This window comes from Oryzias latipes, chromosome 12, assembly GCF_002234675.1.
Source record: "Oryzias latipes chromosome 12, ASM223467v1".
In the NCBI taxonomy this organism is placed as follows: Eukaryota; Metazoa; Chordata; class Actinopteri; order Beloniformes; family Adrianichthyidae; genus Oryzias; species Oryzias latipes.
This window is the reverse complement of record NC_019870.2, coordinates 29,081,175-29,105,835: the sequence shown is the minus strand read 5'-3', so window position 1 is coordinate 29,105,835 and position 24,661 is coordinate 29,081,175. Positions and strand designations below refer to the sequence as shown.

Below are 24,661 nucleotides of genomic sequence, written 5' to 3'. Positions count from 1 at the left end.
GCGGCCCCCAAGATGATATTTTGCGGCCCCCGCCTTAATATGAAGGTTTAACGTTACTGCAGCCCGCCAGTTTGTATGAATGACACTTTTTCATCGTCGTGCACGGAGATGACCAACCAATCACAGTGGAGTAAATGACTCTTGGGGGCGTGACAATGACAGGGCTTGAAAGCAGGAAACCTGACAGCCCCCTCCCTCCCCGGGCCACATTAAGAAGTTCCTTACTTTCCTTTAGAACGTATTTATTCGCTCGTAATTTTTTACATACATGCAGTCCGTGCTGAACTTTTCTCTGGGCCGCACAGAACCGGAGGAAGGTTTGGGTTTTGGTTACGGTTACGGCGGCGCATCAAAGGGTTATGCACGGCCGTTACGGCAGCACACCGCTCCCGCGGGAGTCGGGGTAGCTGAGGAGAATAAATGTCCCACACCTACATGCGTGACAGCTAACGGGGCTTGAACTTTAAACACGCTCGAGCAAAAACAACATTAGTTTTAGACTCACTGAAAATACGTGGGGAAAATGCAACGATAGACGTGTTTGAGATGAACCGGCACCTCGCCTGGATCGTTTGGGAGACCGGGGGGGGGGCTGTGAGATGAAAGCGAATCTGCAGCAAGACTGAAGGAGGACAGGAAGATGGAGTTGTCCTTAACATTCAATTTAGTTTTAATATTCTTCTCCCCCTTAGTATGATCTGTGTTATTATATATTTTATGATTATTTTAATGTTTTGTAATGTATGTAGCCTTTTTTAATGAATTGGTATTTTAAATTATTTTAATTAATCACTCCACTACAAAAACCATCAGGACACATGTCCCATAATGCATTGTTTTGTAGTCTGTAGGGCAGCTTTCAGTCAGTTCAGTTTCCAGCTGTGTCCGGGTAGGTTTGCCCCTTGCTCCCACCCCTTTCTCGCGATATTTTTGTGATGATTGACAGTTGATGTTGGAGCAAAAACAAAAATATATGTCACACACCAGGTGATCTGCGCAGCGTTGAGTTCACCTGGGTGATCTCAAACACGCTTATTGTGCATCTTGGCTGCACCTATTTAGTGTCACAAAGATAAATTTCCATCCGTTTTCTTTACTTATTTGTACTGTCATGACAGTGATGCTGCTGTCAGTTTACCTTCTTGTTGCATCTTCAAAAGTGCAGAATAAAATGTGACACTGCATTTGGAACAGCACATTGTAATTTCTGCATCTATTATTAAAGTATTTATTAGTAATACAGTGGAAATTAGTAGATTTGGTTAGAATGTTGATTTACGGTATGCGCCCCTAAATTTTCTGGTTGCGCCCCTAAAATTTTCAGTTAGGGGGCCACTGTGCTCCTAGTGAAAAAAGTTAGTCTGGAGCCCTGAGCTGTCCAATTTCTTCTGTACTTCAGCTGCTGTCCATTCGTGAGGGTCTTTTAACTGAAAAGACAGTGCAAGGCGGGCGTCAGGACAGTGGTTAATAAACATCATGACAACCTCAGCACTTGGGTTTTCCACAAGTCTGCCTCGCCTGCGAAGGCACTCAATGGCAACATCCATAGCTTTGTTAAGGCGGATCCAATAATCCATTGCGTCTTCACCAAGAAATGGCAATGTATTGTAGAAGTCCTTCATTGGAAGATCAGAGAATGTTAGCTCACTGAAGTTGCGCTTCAAAATGTCAAAAACAACATCCATCAATTCAGCATCACTCAGTGTGGGATGGCAGCGCATAGACACTTTCACTACATCCCTGGCCTTGCCCATCAGTCTGGACATCACTAAGTCAAATGCTTGTTGAGATCCACAATTAAGTCTGGACAAGTAACATCTCATCATATCTTCCCACTCATCAATAGAAAAGGTATCTGTTTGGTCACCCCTAAAATACGGTGGTGCTTTAGCTTCCGGCTGGATCACCACTCTTAACTGTTCATTGTGTTCTGAGGGTTGTCTCTCGGCGGGTTGTGATTGGACAGGTTTGTTGTGCTGCATCACACTGAGATTTGCTGTGATATTGTCCCCAATCTGTTTTGCCAAGTCGCTAATTACAGTGCTGAGCGTTTCAACTGTAATAACTTGGGTGGGACTAGGGGGGGGCATTTGCAACAGGTGTGGAAGTTGCAGCAGGGATTAGAGGAGGAGAAATTTCTGACTGTTCTGTGACACAATGAAAGTTGCTGGGCCTCATAAATCTTCCCCTCCCAAACGAAAGCAAGGGCTGACCCCTCCCCAAACCAGAACAAATCTGATGACTGGTAAACTTTTGTTCAGACATATTTTCCGGTTTCAGGGTCCCACAAATATCAATCACCTCAACAGAAAGTATGCTGTGTTGGTGCAGCCACAGTACTTAAAAACAGAAAAAGAATGGGGGGAAAAAACTGTTTCTTATTAACTCATGAAAAAAAAATCAGAAATGTTGATTGCCATGTAACAACATACTTGACAATAAGCAAGCCGACGCATGTAAAAAAAACAAAACAAAAAAAAAACAACACCTGTCAGTCAGAGCACAGGTAAAATTGCGCCCTTATTCAACGGGCTGTTGAAAAACCTGTAAGTCAATGTGCAGGGAACAGTTCAACCGTTACAAACTGCCGCTGTTAGCCGCCTGCGAGGTGGTCTGGATCATGCAGAGACGGTGATGGCGACAGAGATTGCTGATCCGCGATAGGACGGGTCTAACGGCACCAAGTGTAACCGGATCACTTCTGCGTTGTGTTTAGGAAGTCAAAAGATCTCGGGACACATCAGCACCCTTGGAGACCACCTCCGTTTATTGCGTATCTGGCAATTTTCCAAAAAGAAAATAGAAATTACGGTGTTAGCATCCCGTATTAGCTCCTACATGAGGGTGAGAGGTAGAGGGAGCACAGAACATGAACGGGAAATTCTTATTCTGAAATAAACAGTTAACATCTACAAAGGTTTTTATGTTTTTCATAACAGATTCCAAATAATAACAGTATATGGCACAATAATTAACATAAAATGAGGATTCATATGGCTAACATTACAGGACACCCACCTCTCCCGCTGGACAGTAAAACAAAAAGGAGAGAGGGAAAGAAAGCGCCAACCTTATAAAGAGAAAACCACGAAGAAGAACACATTAAGGAGGGGCTACAAAACCCAACACAGAATACAAGGGGGGAAAGAAACTTAGAGACAGTCAATATTTTGTGTAATTAAAATGAACAGATCACGTCCTGTTACAAATACATTCTTTTGGCAAAATTGTTCCGACGCAATGCATTGTGGTCTATAGTGCACTATGTAGTGAGTATCAGAATCAGACTTACTTTATTGATACCACACGTGGGAAATTTGTTCGTTACCATAGCAACTGACAGCAGAGAAAAACAAGAACAAAAAAAATGTAGCATAGATGCAAACAACAAGGTGGTATTTTTAAGGGAATTCCCTGTAATAAACAAATAGCAGGGATGCAACATTTCACTGATTCAGTTCAAACCTTGGTTTTTGTGTTCAGTCTTCTTTTATGTGTGTATTACAAAACAAACGTTTAGAAAAAATAACACACATTTATCAAATGTGTCTAATAATGCAATAATGAAGAAAAAGCTTTCCGTTGGCTCACCCTAAAGGCCCGTTCACACCGGGACGAATTTTGCCGGCGATTTTCACCGACGTTTAACGCCTCGTGACTAAACAAAGGGCACCAATGAGAGTGTGCACACCGACGCGAAAAAACGCCACGCGTCAAAGTGTCAAAAAAAGAAACGCCTCGGGTTCGTTTTTTTTTATTTTATTCTATTCGACCAATGAGAATGGCGCTTTTGCACACGTGTCTGGAGCTTCTGAAGTTACAGTAAAACACAACTTGGGGGCGCTCAAACACAAAACTGCCTTGCTGAGCACACATACCAGCGAAGAAGATAGACGCCAAGTAGCGTCTACACTGCCGCGAAGAAATAATGACGGACATTCTAAAATATCCCCTTACCAAGTACCAGTTGGAGCTACTGGTGCTTGAAATATTCATGTTTTCTTTGTATGATTCTGACAAGCGCGTAAATACTTGCTCTCTTCTTCTGAGTGAAAAGCGACTTTAAGAAGCGTAAAGTTGCGCAGCGCCACCTTGTGTACAGGAGTATTTCTGTTTTACATTAAGCGCCATCTAATGTCAGGGAATGAAATTGCATGTTCACTCCACTCATCGTCAGCGAAAATCGCCTGGGTGTGAACACAAAAGACGTGGCGAAAAACGCTGGCGAATAACGCCTGGCGAATATTCGTCCCGGTGTGTACGGGCCTTAAGTCTTTTGTCATGTAATAAAACCACAAATCCTAAATCCTTGTTAAAGTTGGCAGCGCTCATGTTTGACATAAACATACTGGTTGGGATGGAAAGATTCACTTTTCCCCACAGTTTGCTTCCATGGTGTAACGTACGGCTCAGCGAACCTTTGAATGTGAAAAGGTCAATGATGCTTTTGGCTTTGTTGAAAACACTCATTATATGGCGGCACGCATGAGGAACTGAGCAGATGATTTCAGTTGCCTCTCCAAGATCGTCTGAGCCATCATGTAGTCATACTTTTGCAGGATGCAGGATATCAGCCCTGCTCTTCCCTGCAGCCTCACAAAGTACTTTCCGACTGCGATGAGAGAGTTTCTTCCCGGTCCGGTTCTGTACGCGGTCTTTAGGTTCTGTGCACACACTGGGAGGCAGATGCAACGGCGCTCCACCTTTGGGTACATGATATAAAATAAAAGAGATTGCACTGAGACTTAGCTTAAAGCTGAGAAACAGCTGATGACTGCGTCACTGAGGAGCAAGAAGTGAAGAAATGAGGAGGAGGAAGAGGCGGGGGTCCTGGCGGCTAACAAGGCATGCTGGGAGCCATGTGTCACAACTGACATGACAAGCTTGACCTTGGAGTCGGCCAACACGCCCCCGCCTTCCCACTCATTCCCCCCCTCTTTCATTTCCATCCCTTCTTCTCCTCCTGAACGTCTGATTTCTCTGCGCTTTGTGCTGCGTGGAAAAGACTCGAAACGTGTGGCGAGCTCGGAGACGGGCGCCAAAGACCCGCTGGTCCGTGTTTGATGATGTGATGGGAAAAAGTCACTAAAACTTCAACGCAGCCATTTCAAGATGGCGAATCCTAATATTTATCGGGGGACAAAATAGGGTGGCCACTCATTAGAGAGAGGCAAAAAAAAGTTAGCACGTAACCATGGTAACACTTATCAGGCTCCTCTACTAACCATAACATCTGCCAATAATAGAGGAATGGTACATGTGTTTGTGATGCTCCTGGATGGATACACAACAGTTTCAGTGCACAGTGGTGTCCACACAACCATTAGGTGTTGTTGTGAGAGTTGGGGAGGAGAAAGATGTGAAAAGAACTGAGACCTTCCTTCAGTTAGCTTGTTTCTGTTTTTTTACATTTTATTTAAGTTCAAATAGGTTTTTATAGGTTTTATCTTGAGGAGGTATAATTAACAGTGAGTTTGTGTATTTGCCTCCTGTCTGTGAGTGTGTGGATGTGTGAAATGAAGTGTAGTGTGTGTGAGCAGGGTAATTGAATCATGAAGCACTTCCAGGATTTATCAATGGCATTGCATTCGTTGTAATTAAAGCTTTTTTTAATAATCTCTTTATGTGTGTGGGCTGTAATGAGAACAGCCGTTTACATTTTAAAGGGACATTTGTGTTTTCGTATTTGGAATCAAAGCATTTTTTAAAATCAGGCACTCTCTGCCCACTCCTAAACATGGTTGGCTTCCAACCACTCTTTGCTATGAAGACATGCTCTGTAATCATGGGGGGGTGGGGGTGGGGGTGGGATAATCAATGTTATTCATTAGCTGCAATGTTTCAGATTAGGCCAGGACCACTCTGTTACCTTTAGCGCCTTCCTTCATTAGTGCAGCATCATTAATTAGCACCGTCTGCTAATGAAAGCCACTCTTAATTGGCAATTGAGAGATAAGGGTTAAATGAAGACTTCAGCTATAGGTGTGTGTGAGTGTGTGTGTGTGTGTGTGTGTTTGTGTGTGTGTTCTCCTGAATCCTTCCTATATCAGGGAGGCCCAATCAATCTTTATTAGCTTCTTAACCAGCAGAGTTAGCCTTTTAAGGAGGACAATCCAGGAACGTTGTGTCAAGAGCAGGTTAGACGCAGACACCTCTAACAATACTTGCTCTCTTTGATCAATAACAGAAATGGTTGTACTTCTTTTCCTCAGCTGGGACGACTACAGAGCCCTCCCCTGCAGCTCCGCCCCCTCCTGAGGCTCAGCCAATAGAAGCCAAAGCTCCTGAAGAGGAAATAGATGTGACGGATGATGACATCACTGCAGGTAAAGGCCATATGTATATACCGGTGTATATATATTGATCGCTATGACATGCTAGCATCTTTTCTAGACTAATATCTTAGGGACATTTGAGAAGAATGTGTAAAGTCTCACCGACTCTCTGTTATGCAATCCTTTAAATTTACCAGATATTCTCAAATCATTTTGGTTAGATGGAGCAAAGAATCCACATCTGTCAGTTTTAAAAACTTTTGTCCGTGTTTCTTGTCACCACTATCATGCTACATCAGCTACAGCTAAAACAAAAGACCACGTAATCGAGTCTCTGATAGAAAACGCAAACGGACCTTCACGAGTTGAAATGTTAGCTTTCTTGGTAATGCTAGGACTAATGAGACGTGTGTTGCTGTTCACAGAGGTTAGGCTTTGCGGTTCTGGTAGCGTTTTGCATAAACCGTTGTTTATCGTGGGGGGTTACATTTTAAAAACAACCTGCGATTGGTGGAATCCACAAAGTGGGATTACGCTTTAAGGCTGTAAAACACCTCGCTACACACTTTACCCTTACCTGGTAAACTCTGCTGGTTGGTGTGTTCTGGATTGGGTCTTGACCCACATGGTTTTTAAAACAGGTTAACGCACATGTGTACACATGCCTTCACAAAACACACACAGACACGGAAAACACTGAGAGAAACTACACAACAGTTCTTGGAGAAGATTTCCTGAATGTTTTCATCACACACACGTTAGGGAACACTGTTTGTGTTATTTCATCATGAATCTTAGTGGTTGTCTAGAAATTATTCATCATATTTTCTTCTTGTTTTGTGGAAATGAAAAGAGCTGCCATCGTTTTAGTTTTGTAGACAACTGTCCTTCCTTTTGCCATCCTTCCATCCCAGAGATCAGTCAATATCACAGATGTGTAGTACAATTTATCATTTCTCACAGCTCATCTTTCTACTATTGACAGCCAGGCTTTTTTTTCCCCTCCGGTCTCTGCTGTATTAAATCTGTTAGCAGACGCCTCAAACGCTGTAAAATCTGATCCTTCGCTCCACTGGCTTTCTTTGTTTGTTGTCCTTCTCTGATTAAATCCACCGTTTGAATTTTATTCGGGAAAGCAGCAGGAAGAAGAACGTCTCTGTCAAACTAAATTAGGAAAAAGCTCCATTTATGTTGCCAAGCAGGTTAGAAATGTGGACTCTGACCATTAGTTTTCAGGGCATAGCAATCCATTTAAAGGATCTTTACTTTGCTGGAGTCAGATTTGGAGACTGTGCAACATTTTATACAGTCTTTGGAAATTACTCCAAAAAACATTGAAAGACACTTGCCAATGAAAATAGGGTTTTGGGTGTTTTTAGCGTGTTCCTGTAGTATTTTTCTCTTGTTATAGGACATTCAGAGGATAAATTAAGATTAAAACTGCCTTTCTGAGTTCTTTATTAAAATCATGTTAAATTAGGAGCAGATGCAAAAAACGCTGTTTGAAAAAGCTCTCAGTTGTAATGTAGAAACTGAAATGGGCGGGGCCAAAGTCTTCCAGCTCCGCCCCTTTCTGATCATCCACTGTCAGACAAAGGGATCAAGGACATCTTTGTTTTCCTCTTCTGAGCTGGAATCTGGATCAGAACCGTACGGCTGGATAGCTACGATGTTGCTGCCTATATTGTTGAACCGCTAATGTTAGGTTGGCTGTAAGCTAGCAGGAGAGTGTAAACAAAGGGATGATGGGATGTCAGCAGAGGCTTGCTCTTACGCAGAAACTATGTCCCAGAAATCTTTTTTTTTTGGCTAAAACTGCGTAGTCCTAATTAAAAGACCACTAGGAACACTAGATCTGAAAATGGATCAAAAAATGATTGGAGCACAACTCTAGAGCCTCGTTTCCACTAAGTGGTATTGTCTGGTCCCACTTGAATCAATTGAGCACTTCCAGTATAAAATGGACCCACTAAACCGGGCCAAACCATACCATTTTATTTGAGCCCTCGTTGGTTGTAGGTCCATAGAAAAATGGAATGGACCGGTTAAGGCGGAGCTACTGTTGAAACCCGTTGATTGGCTGAAAGTCATTATGAAAAAAGAAAGTCTGTATTCGTCTTCTCAGTCTTTTCTCGAACAACATGAAATGTTTTGTACCTACGAAAAACCAAAAGCCAAGCTGGAAAAAATGAGCTTCTGGATGACCTCCATTGTTGTTGTTGGCTTCACCCCGCATACACCGTGACGGTCCAACCTCTAGTGTAAATGCTCACCTTAATTTTCTGGACCATTCTAAACCGGACCGGACCATTTAACTCAATGAAAACGAGGCTCAAGTGTACTGTTTGCGCTGATCTGCATACATTTAGTGGTTTCTTTTTGTGTGTTTTGTTTTATATACTTGCATTTTAATATCATTAGTAATTTTACCAAAAATTCTGGATTCTGATTGACTGCTGAGTGTGGATTAAAAAGTGATGCTGTACACCTAAAAAAAGTAGTTCCGGTCACATATCTTAAATGTTCTGTATCACTGCTCTACCTTCTTTAAAACAAACTTTATCTTCTTCATTTGGACCAAAACAAGCGGTTAGAGGAGAACTTTCTCTCTGAACTGATGCTTTATTTAACACATCGTGATCATCAGCGTAAATATGACTTTCCTTTGCCGCTGCAGTCGAGGTCGTTGCTGGCTGAGCCGGCTACGCTCATCTGAATGAAGCTCATCTGCTGGACTATTTAAATATGTAGTTGTAGCGTTAGATAAGTTAATTCTTCTCTAAGAGTTCTGGTACATCACCTGTCCATCCTGGGGGAGGATCCCTCCTTCATGTCGCCCCCCCCTGAGGTTTTTCTCTTTTTTATGGAGTTTTTCCTAACCGCGTAGGAGGGTCTAAGGGCAGAGATGCCCAGTTTCGTTTAGTCCTATTGAATTGTATGTATTCATTATCCTTTTGGATTGTATGTTTACTTTACAATTACCGGTACGAAGCCCATTGAGACGACTGTTGTTGTGATTTTGGGCTATACAAATAAAATGGAATTGAACTGAATTAAGCAGCGCGATTTTGTAACGCTTCACGTTACAAATGGTCCACTTTTTGTGGAAAAAGTGATCTAAACGATCTGGTTGAATATTTATTTCTTTTGTAAGTGACCATGGTCTAGTGGGCTTTGAAGTGTGCATTATCAGAAAGTATCGCACGCCGCGGAAACCTGAACCGTCCAACGCGAATGGAAACTTCTTCGGCCATTATCCCTTACTTATTAGTTGTTTTTTTCAATTCTTAGGTTTTTGTTTTTGTCAAATGTCCAAAAAAATATAAAACCAAGTCAAAGATTTAGTTCAATGAAAACAGATGTGTGAGTGATGACAGAATTTATAGGAATCCAGGATTCATATAAAGCAACAATGAATGAATACAAATTGATTGTAACATTTCTTGCTTAGTCTTTCTTTTTTAAATTTTATTGTATGTTTTTAAAATAAAAATCATTTTTGGGGTCTCTTTCTTTGTAACGGCGCTTTGGTCCACGCAGCATCGCCACACTGTCCTGTCATTGCGCACAGGTCTTGTTGAAAAGGTGACAAGTGACAGAAATGATGAACAAATGCATGTTTGATGAAAGGAAGGAAGAGGACAAGAGATACGAGGACAAAGAAGAAGAAGCAGAACAGAGATGTCGACAGCTGTGCAGACACTTGGCTGCAGGCCGTTTCCACGGCGATAGACTATTCTCATCATTTTGTTGTCTCCCTCCTCCCTAGAACACACACACACACACACAAGTCAGGATGTGCAGGTGACAACAGTTGTTGCTCAGTGATTCAGCTGCAATTCCTCCCACAGCCATCAGCACATGCGCACACACACACACACACACACACACATGCACACACAGACAATCCAGTGCTCATACAAACACGCACTGTAATTATGTCCCTCGTGGTATCGAGGGATGTCATTAGGATCCACATCACTGGGTATCACACACGTGTGTGCACACACACACACACACACACGTGCACACACACACATGTAATCACTGCAGGCATGATTGATGGCAAAGAATTATTGTGCCGAAGTCATTTTCAGTCTAAAGACATGGGCTGTAAAAAGTCGAGATTTCTGGACGACTGTTTTGGTTGGATGTCTGGGGCGGCCCAGCACCTCTGTGGGATCCTGCAGATGGAGAGCTTTGGTCCGTCTCCACATCCTTAAGGTGGAAGTGTGGTTTGAAACGCAGCTGATTCCTCAGACCTCGTTGAGTCTTTAGCTGGAGAGTGAAACTACAGCTCTACGCTAGAGGGAAGACTGGCTCCACCCATCTTTGCTTCAGCTCATCTTGGATGGGGGGAGTGACTGCAGAGAGGTCAGAGGTCACAGTTTGACCCCATCCACCACTTTCCTCACACTCTTCCACCTTTTTGTGTGCTGCGGGGCATTTCTTCCTCTGCGGGATGGAGGAGTGGGTCTGTCCTCATCATGTCCGCTTGCTGGAATGTCGTTTTTCTGAAATAAAAGCGTTTTGCTGTCAGAAGCAGATCCTTGGTTTCTGTTTTGGGGGAAAAGGACAGCCGTCAGATTTAAGATTGTGAGATTTTCTTTTTCTCTTCTGCATCCTTCCCTCCTCACTTTGCTTCAGTGCAAGCGGTCCACCGTGATGGAGGTCGAAGGCCAGGGCGACCCTCCCCTCTTGGTCATTAGCTCAGTTGGGATTTGGTTAGCTGAAACGCCGACCTCCCTCATTAATCTAATACCAGGAGCTGGGGGGGGGGGGGGGGGGGGGTGTCACAGATCAAATTTCTGCTCAGAACAGATTGAACGGACGGAGAGATGAAGGTTCAGAGTGTGACCGCTTGGATTGTTCCCGATGATTGCATTGTCACATGCGGCGAACGGCCAGCTGCTGCTGGAGAACATTACTGTTGAACAGTGAGGCAGTTGTCCAAAAATGAAGGGTGTGAAGGAATGTAACGCTGGTTTCTCTGGTTTACAAACAGCTGGAACAAAGTAGAACAGACGGGAACCTGTGCTAAAAAATAAAACAAAAGTTAGAACACGTTATAAATCTGAAATGTCTCTATATTGAACTCTACATTTGTAGTGTTGTCTTTGTTGTGTGACATAGTTTATACCATGGTCTGGATGAATACTCGATTCTGATTGGCTGCTGGGTGTGCATTAAAAAGTGATGATCCACAGGATAACCGCACGGTGATAGAAGTTCCGGTCAGCTAGCTTAAATGTTTTGTATCACTGCGCCGGCTTCTTTAAAACAACCTTTTGCTTCATCATCTGGACTAAAACAAGCAGTAAGAGGAGAACTTTCTCTCTGAACTGATGCTTTATTCAAGCCATCGGGGCGATCGGCATATATATATCGCTTTATATAGCCGAATCTGCAGCGGTAGTGCGGCGCCGCACCACGTACCAAATAGTTAGCTTTTTGTGAGAAAAGCGATCCAAATTGGAAAAAAAACAAGAATTAAGGACTAAAAACTGGTTACTATCCATTTCTTTTGTAAGTGACCATGGTATAAGCGGGCTAATGGCCTTCGAATTGTGCATTATGACTTTTTAACGCACTTCGCGGAAGCAACCATCCTACGCGTTCAGGCTTCCACGGCGTGCGTTAAAAAGGGATAATGCACACTTCGTCAGCCATTAACCCTTACTTGATCCTGTGGTTTAAAATGAGAACTAACAAGTTCCAACAATCTAGTTCTACATATTTCCTTAGCTCATCATCTGCCAGCTGTAATGCTGAACCTGATGTTCAGTAAGAAAGAAAGGAAAAAGAAGAAAAAGTGCTGTGGGATCGTTTTTGCACATCTGTGTGCAGAAATGTTGGCTGAGAGAGTGTCTACACATGTTTGTGTTAGGCTGATGCGGCTATAGAAGGATACCCGTCATTCGCCAAAGCTTGATTCCAGAACCTGTTAGAAACCCGACTGTCTGTTGGAATGTTTTTTTTTCCATCACAAAATGCATCTAGCGTTTTGTTTGTTTGTTATTTTTTAAACCCTCTGAGCCCACGGAAATGTGCTGATGCATCCTCCAACTCCCTGAACATAAAAAAACAGTTCTCACTTTTAAAACAGTTATTATTTTACACAAACAAACAGAAACCAAATGGAAGTGTTTCCACTTCATTATGACGAGGAGCAGAGAATTGGGCTGAGTGACCGCCGTCCCACTGACCGCCGTCCCACTGACCGCCGTCCCACTGACCGCCGTCCCACTGACCGCCGTTTCCGGCTGGCAATGATGGGTTTGACACTGCTACAAAAGCTCGCAGTTTGCTAAAGATGTAAAAACAAACTAAAACTTAAAAAATGAAATATTGTAAAATGGTGTAGCACAAATATACCTTGAACTCATTTTAGGTACTTTCTGATTCTTGGAAACCTAATCAAGAAAAAATTTAGGCTGACTTTAGAGTTTTAAACGCATTGAATGACTTTGACTGAGAATCTCCACCAGCATTGGGGCGGAGCCTAATGACCTATGGGAGGGAACTGATGAGCCCTCAAACAGTTTTAGACCATTTGGAAATTTTTTCTTTTGCTGCCAACAGAGATGTGCTTCAGCCCCTCCCCAGTTTGAAATGTAAGATTGAATGTTTGAATGTGAGCACCGACACTGAAGTGGGTGTTTTGTGAGGATGTCACATCAAAGCCCAGTTTGAATGTGGTCAAACTGGGCTTTGGTGTTGTAAAGGAAGCGGTCGGACTTACTGGACCTGAAACACCCAGAGAGAATGATTCTGATCATTAGTTTACAAACTGCTTCATCCGGAGCCTTTTCTGCCTTTTCTGCTGCGTCTCCTCTTTGGGAAGGGGATTTCTTTTCCCGCTCGCTTTGCTTTTCATGCACGGGGAGCTCTTTGACATGTCTGTGCATTAGAGGAGAGTCACTAAGCTGCTCTGGCTGTAATTCCAACATAATTGTTTCTTTATGAAGAAGGGATGAGAAAGTGGCTGCCCGTTGTTTCTGCAGCAGAGAAATGAACATCCACAGTCATATTTGTCAGACTGCTCCATTTACTGCATAAATGGGACGGCTGCAGAGAAGCCAAAAATAATAAACCGAATAAAATCCTGAATAATTAAACTGCAGGCAAACATGGAGTTCTGTCTGAAATATCCCTGAAAAATGCAGTAACTTTGGGTAAAACCCAAACAATAATCCCTATGTTTTCTCTGTTGGTCTCTCGGTTTCTGTTTGCTTGGTTGAAATAGACAAACATGGCGTCATTCTGTTATGGTCACTCACTTATCACACCGAGGTCAATCAGGCTCTTAAAGTGTAAAACCTTTTCCTGTCACCCCTTTTACCCCACTAATTGTTTCTGACCATTTTGTTTCTTTGTTGAAGTATTTACTGCAAACATTGATTTGAAAACACAGCCCCCCCCAGCCCCCCATGCTGCTCGGTAGCTGACTCAGGTGTTTCCATGTTCTGACTGACTGAACACACCTGATCCAGGTTAGGAGCAGCAGGACGTGCAGGGAGAGCGGGCCTGGAATAATGACCGGAGAGGGAGGTTTCAATGACTGAGGAACGTTTCTGTTCTAAGTAAAGCTACTGATGAGCTGCAGAAAACCGGATGTTGACTTGAAGACATCTTTGAAGAGGAAGTTCTCTTCTGTACTCGAAGGCTGGATTTCAGAAAGGAAACCTTTCATCTTCTGTAGAAAGTACTTCAAGTACAATAGTGGAACTCATCGTTTTCTATTAGATAAACGTTTGAAGACCCACCGTGATGGAAATTGTGTTATTTACATGTTCTTGTGGCATTTTTCTGAGGATGGAGGACATAGATAAACAAAATGAAGCTCAAAGTATTTCTTTATTCAAATCAGGTGCAGACGAAAATGAAGAAAATGTTATCTGTGACGTAGAAACTAGAATCTGTGGGCTGTTAGCTCCAAGCTCCGCCCCTTTCTGATCATCCACCTGCAGACCAACAGATCCATGAACGTCTTGGTTTTCCTGGTCTGAGCTGGAATCTGGATCAGAACCGGACGGATGGATGGATCTGATGTTGCTGCTGTTTTGTTGCACCGCTAATGCTAGGTTGTGAGGGGCTGTAAGCTAGTGGGAGAGAAAACAAAAATGGAAAAGAAAAGTAGAATTTAATAATTTTGACTAAAAATAGCGTTGTGATAAATAAAGACCCCTGCTGGGAATGCTTTGAACAGGGATCAGAAGATGATCAGAGAGGGACTTTGGTTCGGAGGCCTAACACCATCACAGTGAAAAATCTGCTGGGTAGCTATGATAGTTAAACATCTTTGACACACAGAGCCAAGGTAACACGCTCCTCAGAGGCAAAAAAAACTACAAATTCCTCCTCCTTCCCATAATGAATGTTTATTCATTATCATTACTCCTGACCAAAACAGATGCCTGTGAAGAGGGCAGAGGTGAGGTTAGGATCAGATGGAAAGAACGCTGGAGCGTATTTTAGTGCGTTGATGCTGTTTGGTTCCGACCCGAGCTTTGCGGCTGACGGCGTCCCGTAGAGCCCTGAGCTCAGCTTGGTCTGTGGACCCCCTCCAGGCCTGACGGGTGTTTATGAGCCGCTGAGGGATTTTCAGCTGGCAGAAACATTTCCGATCTGTTTGGACCGAAAGTGAGCTGGAATCATGAGATCTTCTTGTCTAGAAGAACGGAGTCTGTTCTCCAAACATGCTACTTTCAAGGATCCAGCATGTCCATCACTGAATCCCTGACTGGTGCAGGTTTTTCTTCCCAGAGCTGCTGAGCGTCGCCTCCTTCATTCCTGCGGGACGGCGGCTCGGTTCAGCCTGGGAACGAAGGGAATGCTGATCCGGAACAGCAGCAGGGCTGGATTGGCTCTGCTTGGTGTCCTTTTCCGGCTGATTTCCAGTTTTTCCGGTTTGCCGTCCGAACACCCGTTCACCCCCCACCCCAACCCCCCCATCCAAGCGCAGCGCTCCCAGTGAGCAATAGTTCTTCTGTCTGTGTCTCAAGACGATAAAATACACTTAACCTTCAGATGGACTCGGCTGAGCAGAAGGGCAGCCACGGTTCGGATCTCGAATCTTTTTTCTTTATCACCTTAATTGTGTTTTCAATTATTTTCCGAGATTTTCGGTCTCCTGACATTTGCCGGAAGGACAGAGTTCACCTGGGACTCTCTTTGTCCGTCCTGCATCACCAGATCGTCTTCTGTAGCATTTCTCCAAAAACCTTTGGCTTGCATCCACTTTGACTGAGTTTTCTCTTCTCCCACACAACGTCTCCATCCTTCGCCTCCTCCTCTTCCTCCTCCTCCTCCTCCCTCCTCTTGGTTCCCACATCATTTCTTGCAGCTATTGATCCCCTCCCTCACTCCCCGGTGATCAGGTTTTACCAGTCTCCCATTGATTACCAATGGAGGCAGAGCCGAGGAGCATGCTGGGAAGCTGGTGGGGTTGCAGCTCCAGGAGGGGGGAGCTGGGAAGGTTGTTGGTGTGATTTCTTCAAGAACAAAGCAGCAAAACTGTTTCTGTAAATTGAATTAGAATGATTTCTAGCTCCGCAGCATTTATTTAAACACTGTTTTCTGATTTGAAGGAAGTTAAAGATTTCCTTCAATTACATTTTTAAACTAAAATTATTACGGGGTTAAATAAATTCTAGATGAAGAAAATAGCCTAGTATTTTTATTTATTTTTTATTTTAGAAAAGTGCAAACGTGTACTTCTTGCCTCTTTGTTTCTTTTTTTTAACCACCCTCTTGCTGCTGATTATTGAATGTTTTGAGATTTCTTCTTTATCTTTTGGCTTTGCTTCCATTTGTCGTTGTTTTCATCTCTAATTTAGAAATTAGGGAACATTGGAATTGAAAGAACATTCACTATATTCATACGTAACAGCAAATTGGCTGATAGATTTAACAGGTTTCTATGTCATTAATAATGAATGCTCCTGAAACAAAGTGCCCCTCTGATTGTTTCAGGGGCATTTCATTGTTTCTTTTTGCCCCGACACTCTCTGAACGTGAAAGCCTGGACTCCACAGGTGGCTGCAGTCCAGCTTTCTGTCCGTCTTTTAATAGATTCCTTCCTTTATGGATAATGTCATTTCAGCCAGAAAGCCTTTTTTGTCCTGATCCATTTTTGGTTTTTATGAAGATTTAGCGGAGCGGAGGCGAGTTACGGAGGGGAGCTTCTCTGTCCCCCCTCTTTGCTTTATTGGGTTATGTTTGGGAGTCGGTTGGCTCAACAAATAGGATTTAGATACAATGTCATTATAATAGATCTGCTGGTTGCGAAGGAAGCAGATCGATAGGCTTCAAGAATCAATCAGTCTCTCCGCACGGCAGCGAGGCAGCAGGTACACACTGACAGGAAGTGATGCGGCGTGACGGCGGCCCGTAGCAGCTCAGAGACTTCACTACAACCATCAAAAAAGTCCTTTTGAGCTAACGTTAGGATCTAGGCGTCATATTTCCAACCTTTACCGCATAAAGTGATGTTGAAATCTCCTTTCTGGATCGCAGAACGGTGAAGATGTTGGCTTTACTTACTGAACGCCATCGTTTGGTGAGAAAAGGAGAACATCTTCACAGAGGAGTCTGTTGAAAAAGGTTTGGGATTCCTACAAGAGAATCCCAAACCTTTTGCTGCTCGACTGATCAGCATCTTTAAAACTAGTTTAGTCTGGTAGTCATGCCGTCAGAAGCGTGCTCTAACACTTCCGGATTTATTTCAGTCAGAAAGTTTGAGAGAACCTTTGGAGAAATGTGGCTTACTGGGGATCTAATGGAGGGGTGGACATGTGAAAGAAAAAGGCTGCATATTGAGTTTTGTTTGAGTTTTCCAAGCCGTCCGAGTGGAGAGATGTGAATAAAAACCTGGGTTGTGTCCAAATTCCCGCCGTAACCTCTAACTTTTAAAACACTAACTAGAAGCAGTTCAGACTCCACGCTCACTACTGCGGCGGACATGACGTCATCGATTTCACAAAGTTAAAATCAAATTAAAATAAAAGTTTTGGGACGATTATTTATGAGTCCACTGTCTTCTGAAGATAAAAATGTTGATGGTTTATTAACAAAAAATACATTTAAATACATTTTCTCAGTAAAAAATGTCCCGATGCAATGCATTGTGGTCTATATTCGCTGATCTAGTGAGCATCGATCCACACTGGTTTTTCTCAGAGACTTCTGGGAAATTTCCAGGGATCTGGATTTTGGAATGGTAGATTCAGACAGAACTACAAAATGGCGAACACACTATAGAGTGCTCTATGTAGTGAGTAGGGTGGGAATTCAGACACACCCCCTGTCTTTAGACTTGGACATTAGCACCACTTGATGACATCATCAATAGTCGCCGGAGAGAGTAGCTGCAGGGCTCAAAAAATGTACACGCCGTGTCCGAATTCACTATAGTGCGTTCTCCGTGTTGTAGTTCTGTCTGAATCTGCAATTCCCAAATCCAGTGTTCTATGGAAATTTCCCAGAAGTCTCTGAGAAAAAATGGTGTGGATCGATGCTCCCTAGATCAGCGAATAAAGACCACAATGCATTGCGTCAGGGCAATTTTTGCCAAAAAAACTGTATTTAAATGTATTTTGATGTAATGTATTTTATAAAAAAAAACATTAACAATGTTTTTATCTTCAGAAGACATTAGATTCGCCGTTTGACAAAAAAAAAGTGAGCATGGTGTCTAAATTGCTTTTTAAATCCAGGGCACCACGTAGTGCCGCACCATATAGTTTTAGGGGTTAGGGTGGGAATTCAGACACAGCCCTAAGATCAGCTTTATAACTTTATAAAGTCATGCAAAAACCAAAGTTCATGTGAAGAAATGCGTTTCTCTTCTCACCAGGCATGTGGAGGGATATCCAAACCTGAGTCCCTGCTCAGAAAGAGGCAATAGTGAGAGCCAGAGGGGTAGGGGCAGTATTTGGATTCAGGTCTTGTGATGACTGAGGGCTGTGCGTCTGGATCCTCTAACCTCCTCCCAGATTGTCATTTAACATGAACTGCTTTGTGTAACCTGTTCTGGACAAGAGTCTCAGCAGGAGAACGAGAGGAAACCCCTTTTTGTGTTTCAGGGACTCTTGAGAAGTTTTCTTGACCACCGATCCTCCGACAGTGTGGCAGGACAGGGAATTACAAAGCTGTGGGGCAGAACAAAAATGTAGATGATGTCTTTGGGTTGGATCAACTTTTGATGGAGATCTTTCAGGACGCAGAGACATTCACAGTCTGAAGCAGGCAGTTTGTTCCCTCAGATACAACCTCCTGACTTTTTGCTTCTTTACTTTCATTTTCTTCAACAATCTGAACTTTTTAGTGATTCTAGTTGGGAGTCTATCTCTAATTCTGTTATCTACTGGCCCAGTCTGGCCCGGGGGATGGATGCCATCTGTAATCCACTTATCAGAGGCGGCCGCTGGGCCTTCTTCCAAATGACAGCTGGCCTTTAGCAATCTCATTACAAAGAGCACCCGGATACAGTATGGAGATATGGGGGGAGGGAGCTGGAGAGCAGAAATGAACACGGCAAAGGAAAATATGACCATAAAAACGTTGACCTCAATCAAATTCTGCTCCTTTCATACCAACATTCTGGTCACACCGGGTGCTTCATGAAGCAGTGATTCCAACATTCTCCTCCTCCTCACTTCAGGTAGTGTCGTTACCGCCGAGCAGCACCCGGACACGTAAACCAGCAGAAATGCATGGATGTAGTTTTCACGGTAAAACGCCGGCAGCTGTGGTTGCCAGAACGGCACCGTAACATTTCAGTGAAACATATTTTATTTTTACGGTAAGAAGGTATTTTTGTTGTTGATTTCACAGTCAAAACCTGTAAACAGTCAATATTCACTCCAGAAGAAAATATCTCTACTTGAAAAAAAATCAATGTTTCACCCTAAAATAAGCAAGAAAAAATGCATTAAAAAAGCCAAAAAACACACCAATAGTCTTTGTAAAATAATGATCTAAAAGTTTTTTCTGGGAAAATTACAATAACTTAATTGCTGTCTTGAGGCTAATAATATTATTTGTTTATAAAAGTAAAATATCTAACCAGTTTTGCTGTTTTCAAATACTACACAACCTTTTCATACTGCAGTACTTTGAGTCATTCTCTTTTCCAAGCTCAATACAGGAAGCATGGATCATTTAATACAGCAGGAATCAAACTTTCAATCAGATTTCAACTCTTTAAAGTATTTTATTTTTTAGTTTAGGATTATGTATTTTTTCTATAAAAAAAAATGTACTAATTACTATTTTTTCAGTTAATTGATGAACAGGAACCTCGAATAAAAAACCCAATTTTAAACAGTTTTATAGTTTACTTGGTTTTCCTGTCATGCTTTTACTGTTTTTATTGTTAAATATACAGATATTTGTTGCAGTTTGCAATCTACTCTGAGTGGGGCTGTTCAGGGGTCGGACAAACGGCGGCGCGGCCCGCCTCTGCTTGATCCTTTAGTCTGTGCTCCGCCTGCTGAAGTCAGTCTGTTTCATGGCTTTAATGAGGTGAACTGAACATTAGCTGACTTAAGTGTACTTTTACTGTACGCCAAGTCCCATCATGGCCGCAGACAGACTCAGATCAGGCTGCGTGCGCCCAGGTAAATAGCTGCATTTAACCCTCTGACTGGAATCCATCTGTGATTTCGGTCTTCTCGGACACATTTACCCAGTCAGCTGTTTTGGGATCGGATGGCCGACCACTTTGCCGAGGTGCTGCAGTGGTTCCGATGCTTCGACCGGCTCCAAACGGGACGATAACATCTACGCTGTGAAGGCTCTCAGGGTGCAGTTCTCACCTAGAAATGAGACGGAGATGAAGTTATACAACCAGCAAGACCAAGTTCAGTGTGTTCCTCAAAAACAAGTCAACACTGATTATGATTTTAGAGCAGTTTTAAACAGAAAAATATATTTTCTTGATATTTGAAGGTTGTACAGGTTTAAACTTCCCGCATGAATCTATGGTGCTGTGGAGAAAGCTGTGCAGCAAAAGGGGGAAAAGGTTAGCATAACGTGACACGCTGTTGCATAAGGAAAATAAAGAAAACAATAAACTGACAGTAAAAAAGGAAAATGACGAGAAATCTATACTGTTGACAGACACAGCGATGTTAAAAGTCTCCGATGAGCTCAGACAGAATTCAATGACGTTACAGCGTCAGCTTGTCTCAAACCAAACTCTCAGTTCTCATTCAAGTCTTTCCAAACATTCCAGGTCATTATAGTCCAGTACAGTCCTGAATATTCCAGTAAGGCTACGTTATATTAAATGTATACGTCACTAGCAAATTAGTTCTATTGTAACAAAATGAAAGTAAAATAAAAGAGATCTGTGAAGTAAATGTAAAAATGCAGTGATTTATTTTTAAAGAAAGTTTAAAATTGATTAAGAAGTTAGAATTCCTGCTTTTATGACTGGTAAGTTTTTCATTTTTGACTTTTTAACTTTCTGATAGAACCTGTGAGGACATGAACTCCGTTTGTAGACCCAGCAATGGTCCAAAAAGGGAAAAAAGTCCTGCAGAGGCTGCCGATCCATTGATTACAGCGCTCCAACAAACCCATCCCGTCCTCCTGTGTGTGTGTGTGTGTGTGTGGGTGTGTGTGTGTGGGTGGGTGTGTGTGTGTTCCTGTACCATACAAATAACAGTCTGCACACAAATCGAGACGGAGATGGTAAGGAGGGGAAGGTGACGGGGAGGTGTGTGTGGTTGCACACACCCAAACGCACACTCAGACACACACAGGCTGTTTTTATGTAGTCCTTATTGAGCCTTTGATCCAAAGTGTGTAAGGAGCCCCCCGTCCCGCTGTGAGCTACACATTCGGCGCTGGCGCACACTCTGGGCTGCAGCGGCTCCCGCTGAGTCCACCCTGTCGCACGCGCGCTTACAAAAGAGTTTATTTTCGGTGAACACAAAGAAAGGGCACGCCCACACGCACACAAACGTTTGCACGTGTGCAGAAGCCGTCCAGGCCTCTGCGAACACAACCGGCTGTGTGTTTAAATGTGTTTGCACTGTGACTAAAGGCCTCCAGCGCCACAATGGGACGTGTGCCTGTGTGTGCGAGTGTGTGTGCATGTCGTGATTAATGCCCGGACAATGGAAGTGTGCCTGCTCAGTTGTTATCAGCTCACAGGAGACTCACATGCCTGCTGCTTTTTTTTTCCAACCTCCTTTCAAAAATAAAATGGACTGAAAGAATTGAAGCGGTAGAAAAAAGGTTCCTCACCTTTCACTCCGAGGAAACATTGAACACAACCCTGTTATTTTAGGACTGCAGCAATATTTAGTCATTTTAACCCAGAGAGATCATTTTTCCTTTATTTTATGTTTTTGTTTGCAGTCATTGTCTTCACTGTGAAACCATCATTTGTGCACTAATGTCCTGTTATGTGTATCTATAAAGGTCGAGTTTTAGATTTCATTGATGGATCACAAGTTTTTACTTGTGATTCAGAGTTTTTTGCATTTCCTTTAGAATTGATACCACTTCCAACCCAAATAGCCACTCAGGTTTTTGGGTTATTATGAAAAATATGACTCGAGAAATAACATTAAACTTAAAACATTGAAAAATACCAACTTGTTGTTTTTTAGTTTTTATGTTACTGTTAAGGTTCGACCCAAATGAAATCTGTTACAGTTCTTTCAAATGTAGAAACGCCGTCGTGTAAAAAGCTAAAAGTCATTTTTTTGTAGGCATAAATTCCTTCTAAATGTTTGTTGCAGCATTTTGGGCCCAAATCTGATGCTTCTGCATCTCAACCATCAAACTGATTCAGTCTTCCCTTCATCTTCCCTCCAGGCTGTCTGTCCAACCTCCCTCCAAACGCCAAGAAGATCTCCAACTCTTACGAGGAGCGTCGCAAGCAGGCCACTGCCATCGTGCTCCTTGGGGTGATCGGGGCGGAGTTTGGTGCTGAGATCGAACCCCCAAAAGGTTCAGGAAGAGCTCGGCCCGGCGGACTGGTGCCTGAAGGCTTTGGGCCCACCAGCGGAGCGTCGTCTAACTACTCGCTAGCTAGACACACATGTAAGTACACGTGTGGATGGATTACTTGGACTAAGTTAGTGGCTTTGTCTAAATTTGTTTTATGACAACGGAAAGGTCAGACTGTCTGAACGCTTTGCTCCTTTTTTCTGTGAGTACCGTATTTTCTGGAGCGTAAGTCGCGGTTCTTTTCATAGTTTGGCCAGGAGTGTAACTTCTACTCCAGAGCGACTTGTAATAATAATAATAATGGATTGGATTTTTCTGTGCTTTTCCAGACGCTCAAAGCGCTTACATTGTGTCAATTATTCATTCACTCCTCATTCATACTTGGTGATGGTAAGCTACGGTTGTAGCCACAGCTGCCCTGGGGCAGACTGACAGAGGCGTGGCTGCCAGTTCGCGCCTACGGCCCCTCTGACCATCACCGGGATCATTCATGCACATTCAGACACCAGTGGAGCCACACTGGAGGCAAGGAGGGTGAAGTGTCTTGCCCAAGGACACAACAACATTTTGGCTGGTGGGAGCGGGGATCAAACCGCCGACCCTTCGATCATTGGACAACTTGCTCAACCGCCTGAGCCACTGCTGCCCCACTTGTACTCCAGAGCGACTTGTACTCAAGTGCGACTTATACTCAGGAAAATACGGTATTCAATCTTTAGGTTTCATTATCCGGTAAGTAATTCTTGCTCATAATCTCGAGATGTTTTAAGATTTAAATTAACTTTAAGTGAGGAAAAAAGCATGAAAATATTTGTAAGTTTGATAGAGTAAAATACTGCATAGAAAAAAGGTTAAGCTGAATATTAACAGAATTGGTATATTTCTTGGAATCTTTGGGTTCATATAAAAAATATCAGCATGAAGTCTCTCCTGAACGGAAAAAGGCAAAAACTGATGTCAAATCTTTAAAATGACAACATTATACCACTTTTACTTTAGAGAGGGAGATCGCCCGTCACTCTTTTGAGTGACGCGATCATGTGACATGAGTATCTTTTGGTTCATGATCGACCTCTTGTGCCCTCTGCAGAGCGATCAGCCTCACAGGCCTGTGCACAGCCTTGAAAAGGTTCAGCGGTTCGTCTTCTGCGCCTGAATCAAACTTACAACAGACAGAGTAGAAAGTTCAGTGCTGGATTAGAGCTGAGAAAAGTAAAAGAATCGATTTTCCCCCCTCAAGCTCAACATCTTAAGAAGCTTGGTGGTGATTTGGTCACACACCCAGAGTCCGGCCACTGCCGGGGTGCGCCTGCAGCAGTGGACCCCGGTGGGCATCAGACCTGCACTAAGCAGGGCCGTTCTTCCATCCCACTGCCTGCATGCTCTGATTGGCCGCCTCTGGGGGTCGTCCGCCCAAAAACAGAACCTGTGCTCCCACTGATGGGCTCTGGAGCGTGATGCCTCCCAGCTGGACGTGTGCACAGCAGTCCCCTCACCTGTGTGGATCATCAGACACCTGATCAGTTCATGAAACACCAGCTGGCTCCTCATATAAGCAGAGTTTCAGGTGTTACAGAAGGAAACTTGCCAACATGCTCTGTGAAAACAGAAGAGACGAGGAGATGTCTGCTCATTCTCTCTCACAGTGAAGCTACATTCATGCCGGGCTTATGTTGCAAGAACACCTTCACTGTCTCTACTCAATTCTAGTTTATGTGCTCACAGTTTGTGTAACATGTGGAAGCGATGCAAATGAGGTGAATCTTGCTCCAGACTGTCTCTTTCTCAGCTCAGTTCCAATATATGAAAGACTTGGTGTCATAGAATTCCAGCTGGGAACGAACCGCAGTTATGATCAATTTTCAAACGGGTCGTTCTGTCATCAGTTAAAGGGACGCCATCCATACGTCACTACTAAATCCTGAATCGTCCCTGCTGGGTTCATTTTTGACATTCAGTGGCCGGCCGCGTGTTTTGTACCCAAAGCCTGAAAACAGACGTAAAAACGGACGTAGCAACAAGTTGAGCCATAGCAACTGGACTCAGCGTTTAACGAAATGTTCCACGGAAGAAAGAAACCCAGAAAGATCATTTTTCCTTTCATTTTTTTACTTTGCATTCATTTTCTTCATTGTGAAACCATCATTCATGCACTAATGTCCTGTTATTATATCAAGTTTTAGATTTCATTGATGGATCATAAGTTTTTACTTGTGATTCAGAGTTTGTTGCATTTCCTTTAGAATTCTTACCACGTCCAACTTAAAAAGCCACTCAGGTTTTTAGATTATTAGGAAAAATATGACACATGAGATATAACATTAAATGTAAACATTTGGAAAACACGAACACCATTGTCTAAAAGTCAAAAGCATAAATACAGTTAAAGTCTTACATTAATCTTCCCGTCTCAGTCC

General features: G+C 43.1%; 1 protein-coding gene across 5 annotated transcripts in view; it reads left to right on the top strand.

The window, feature by feature from the left end:
• The window catches only part of wdr7 (WD repeat domain 7), a 104,007-nt gene that overhangs the window by 54,870 nt on the left and 24,476 nt on the right, over positions 1–24,661 (top strand). For all 5 annotated transcript variants that reach the window (XM_023961066.1, XM_023961068.1, XM_023961069.1 and 2 more), the window contains 2 exons: positions 6,213–6,326; positions 22,110–22,337. In XM_023961066.1, the coding sequence (XP_023816834.1) occupies positions 6,213–6,326; positions 22,110–22,337 (342 nt within the window). The remainder of the gene's footprint in view (positions 1–6,212; positions 6,327–22,109; positions 22,338–24,661) is intronic.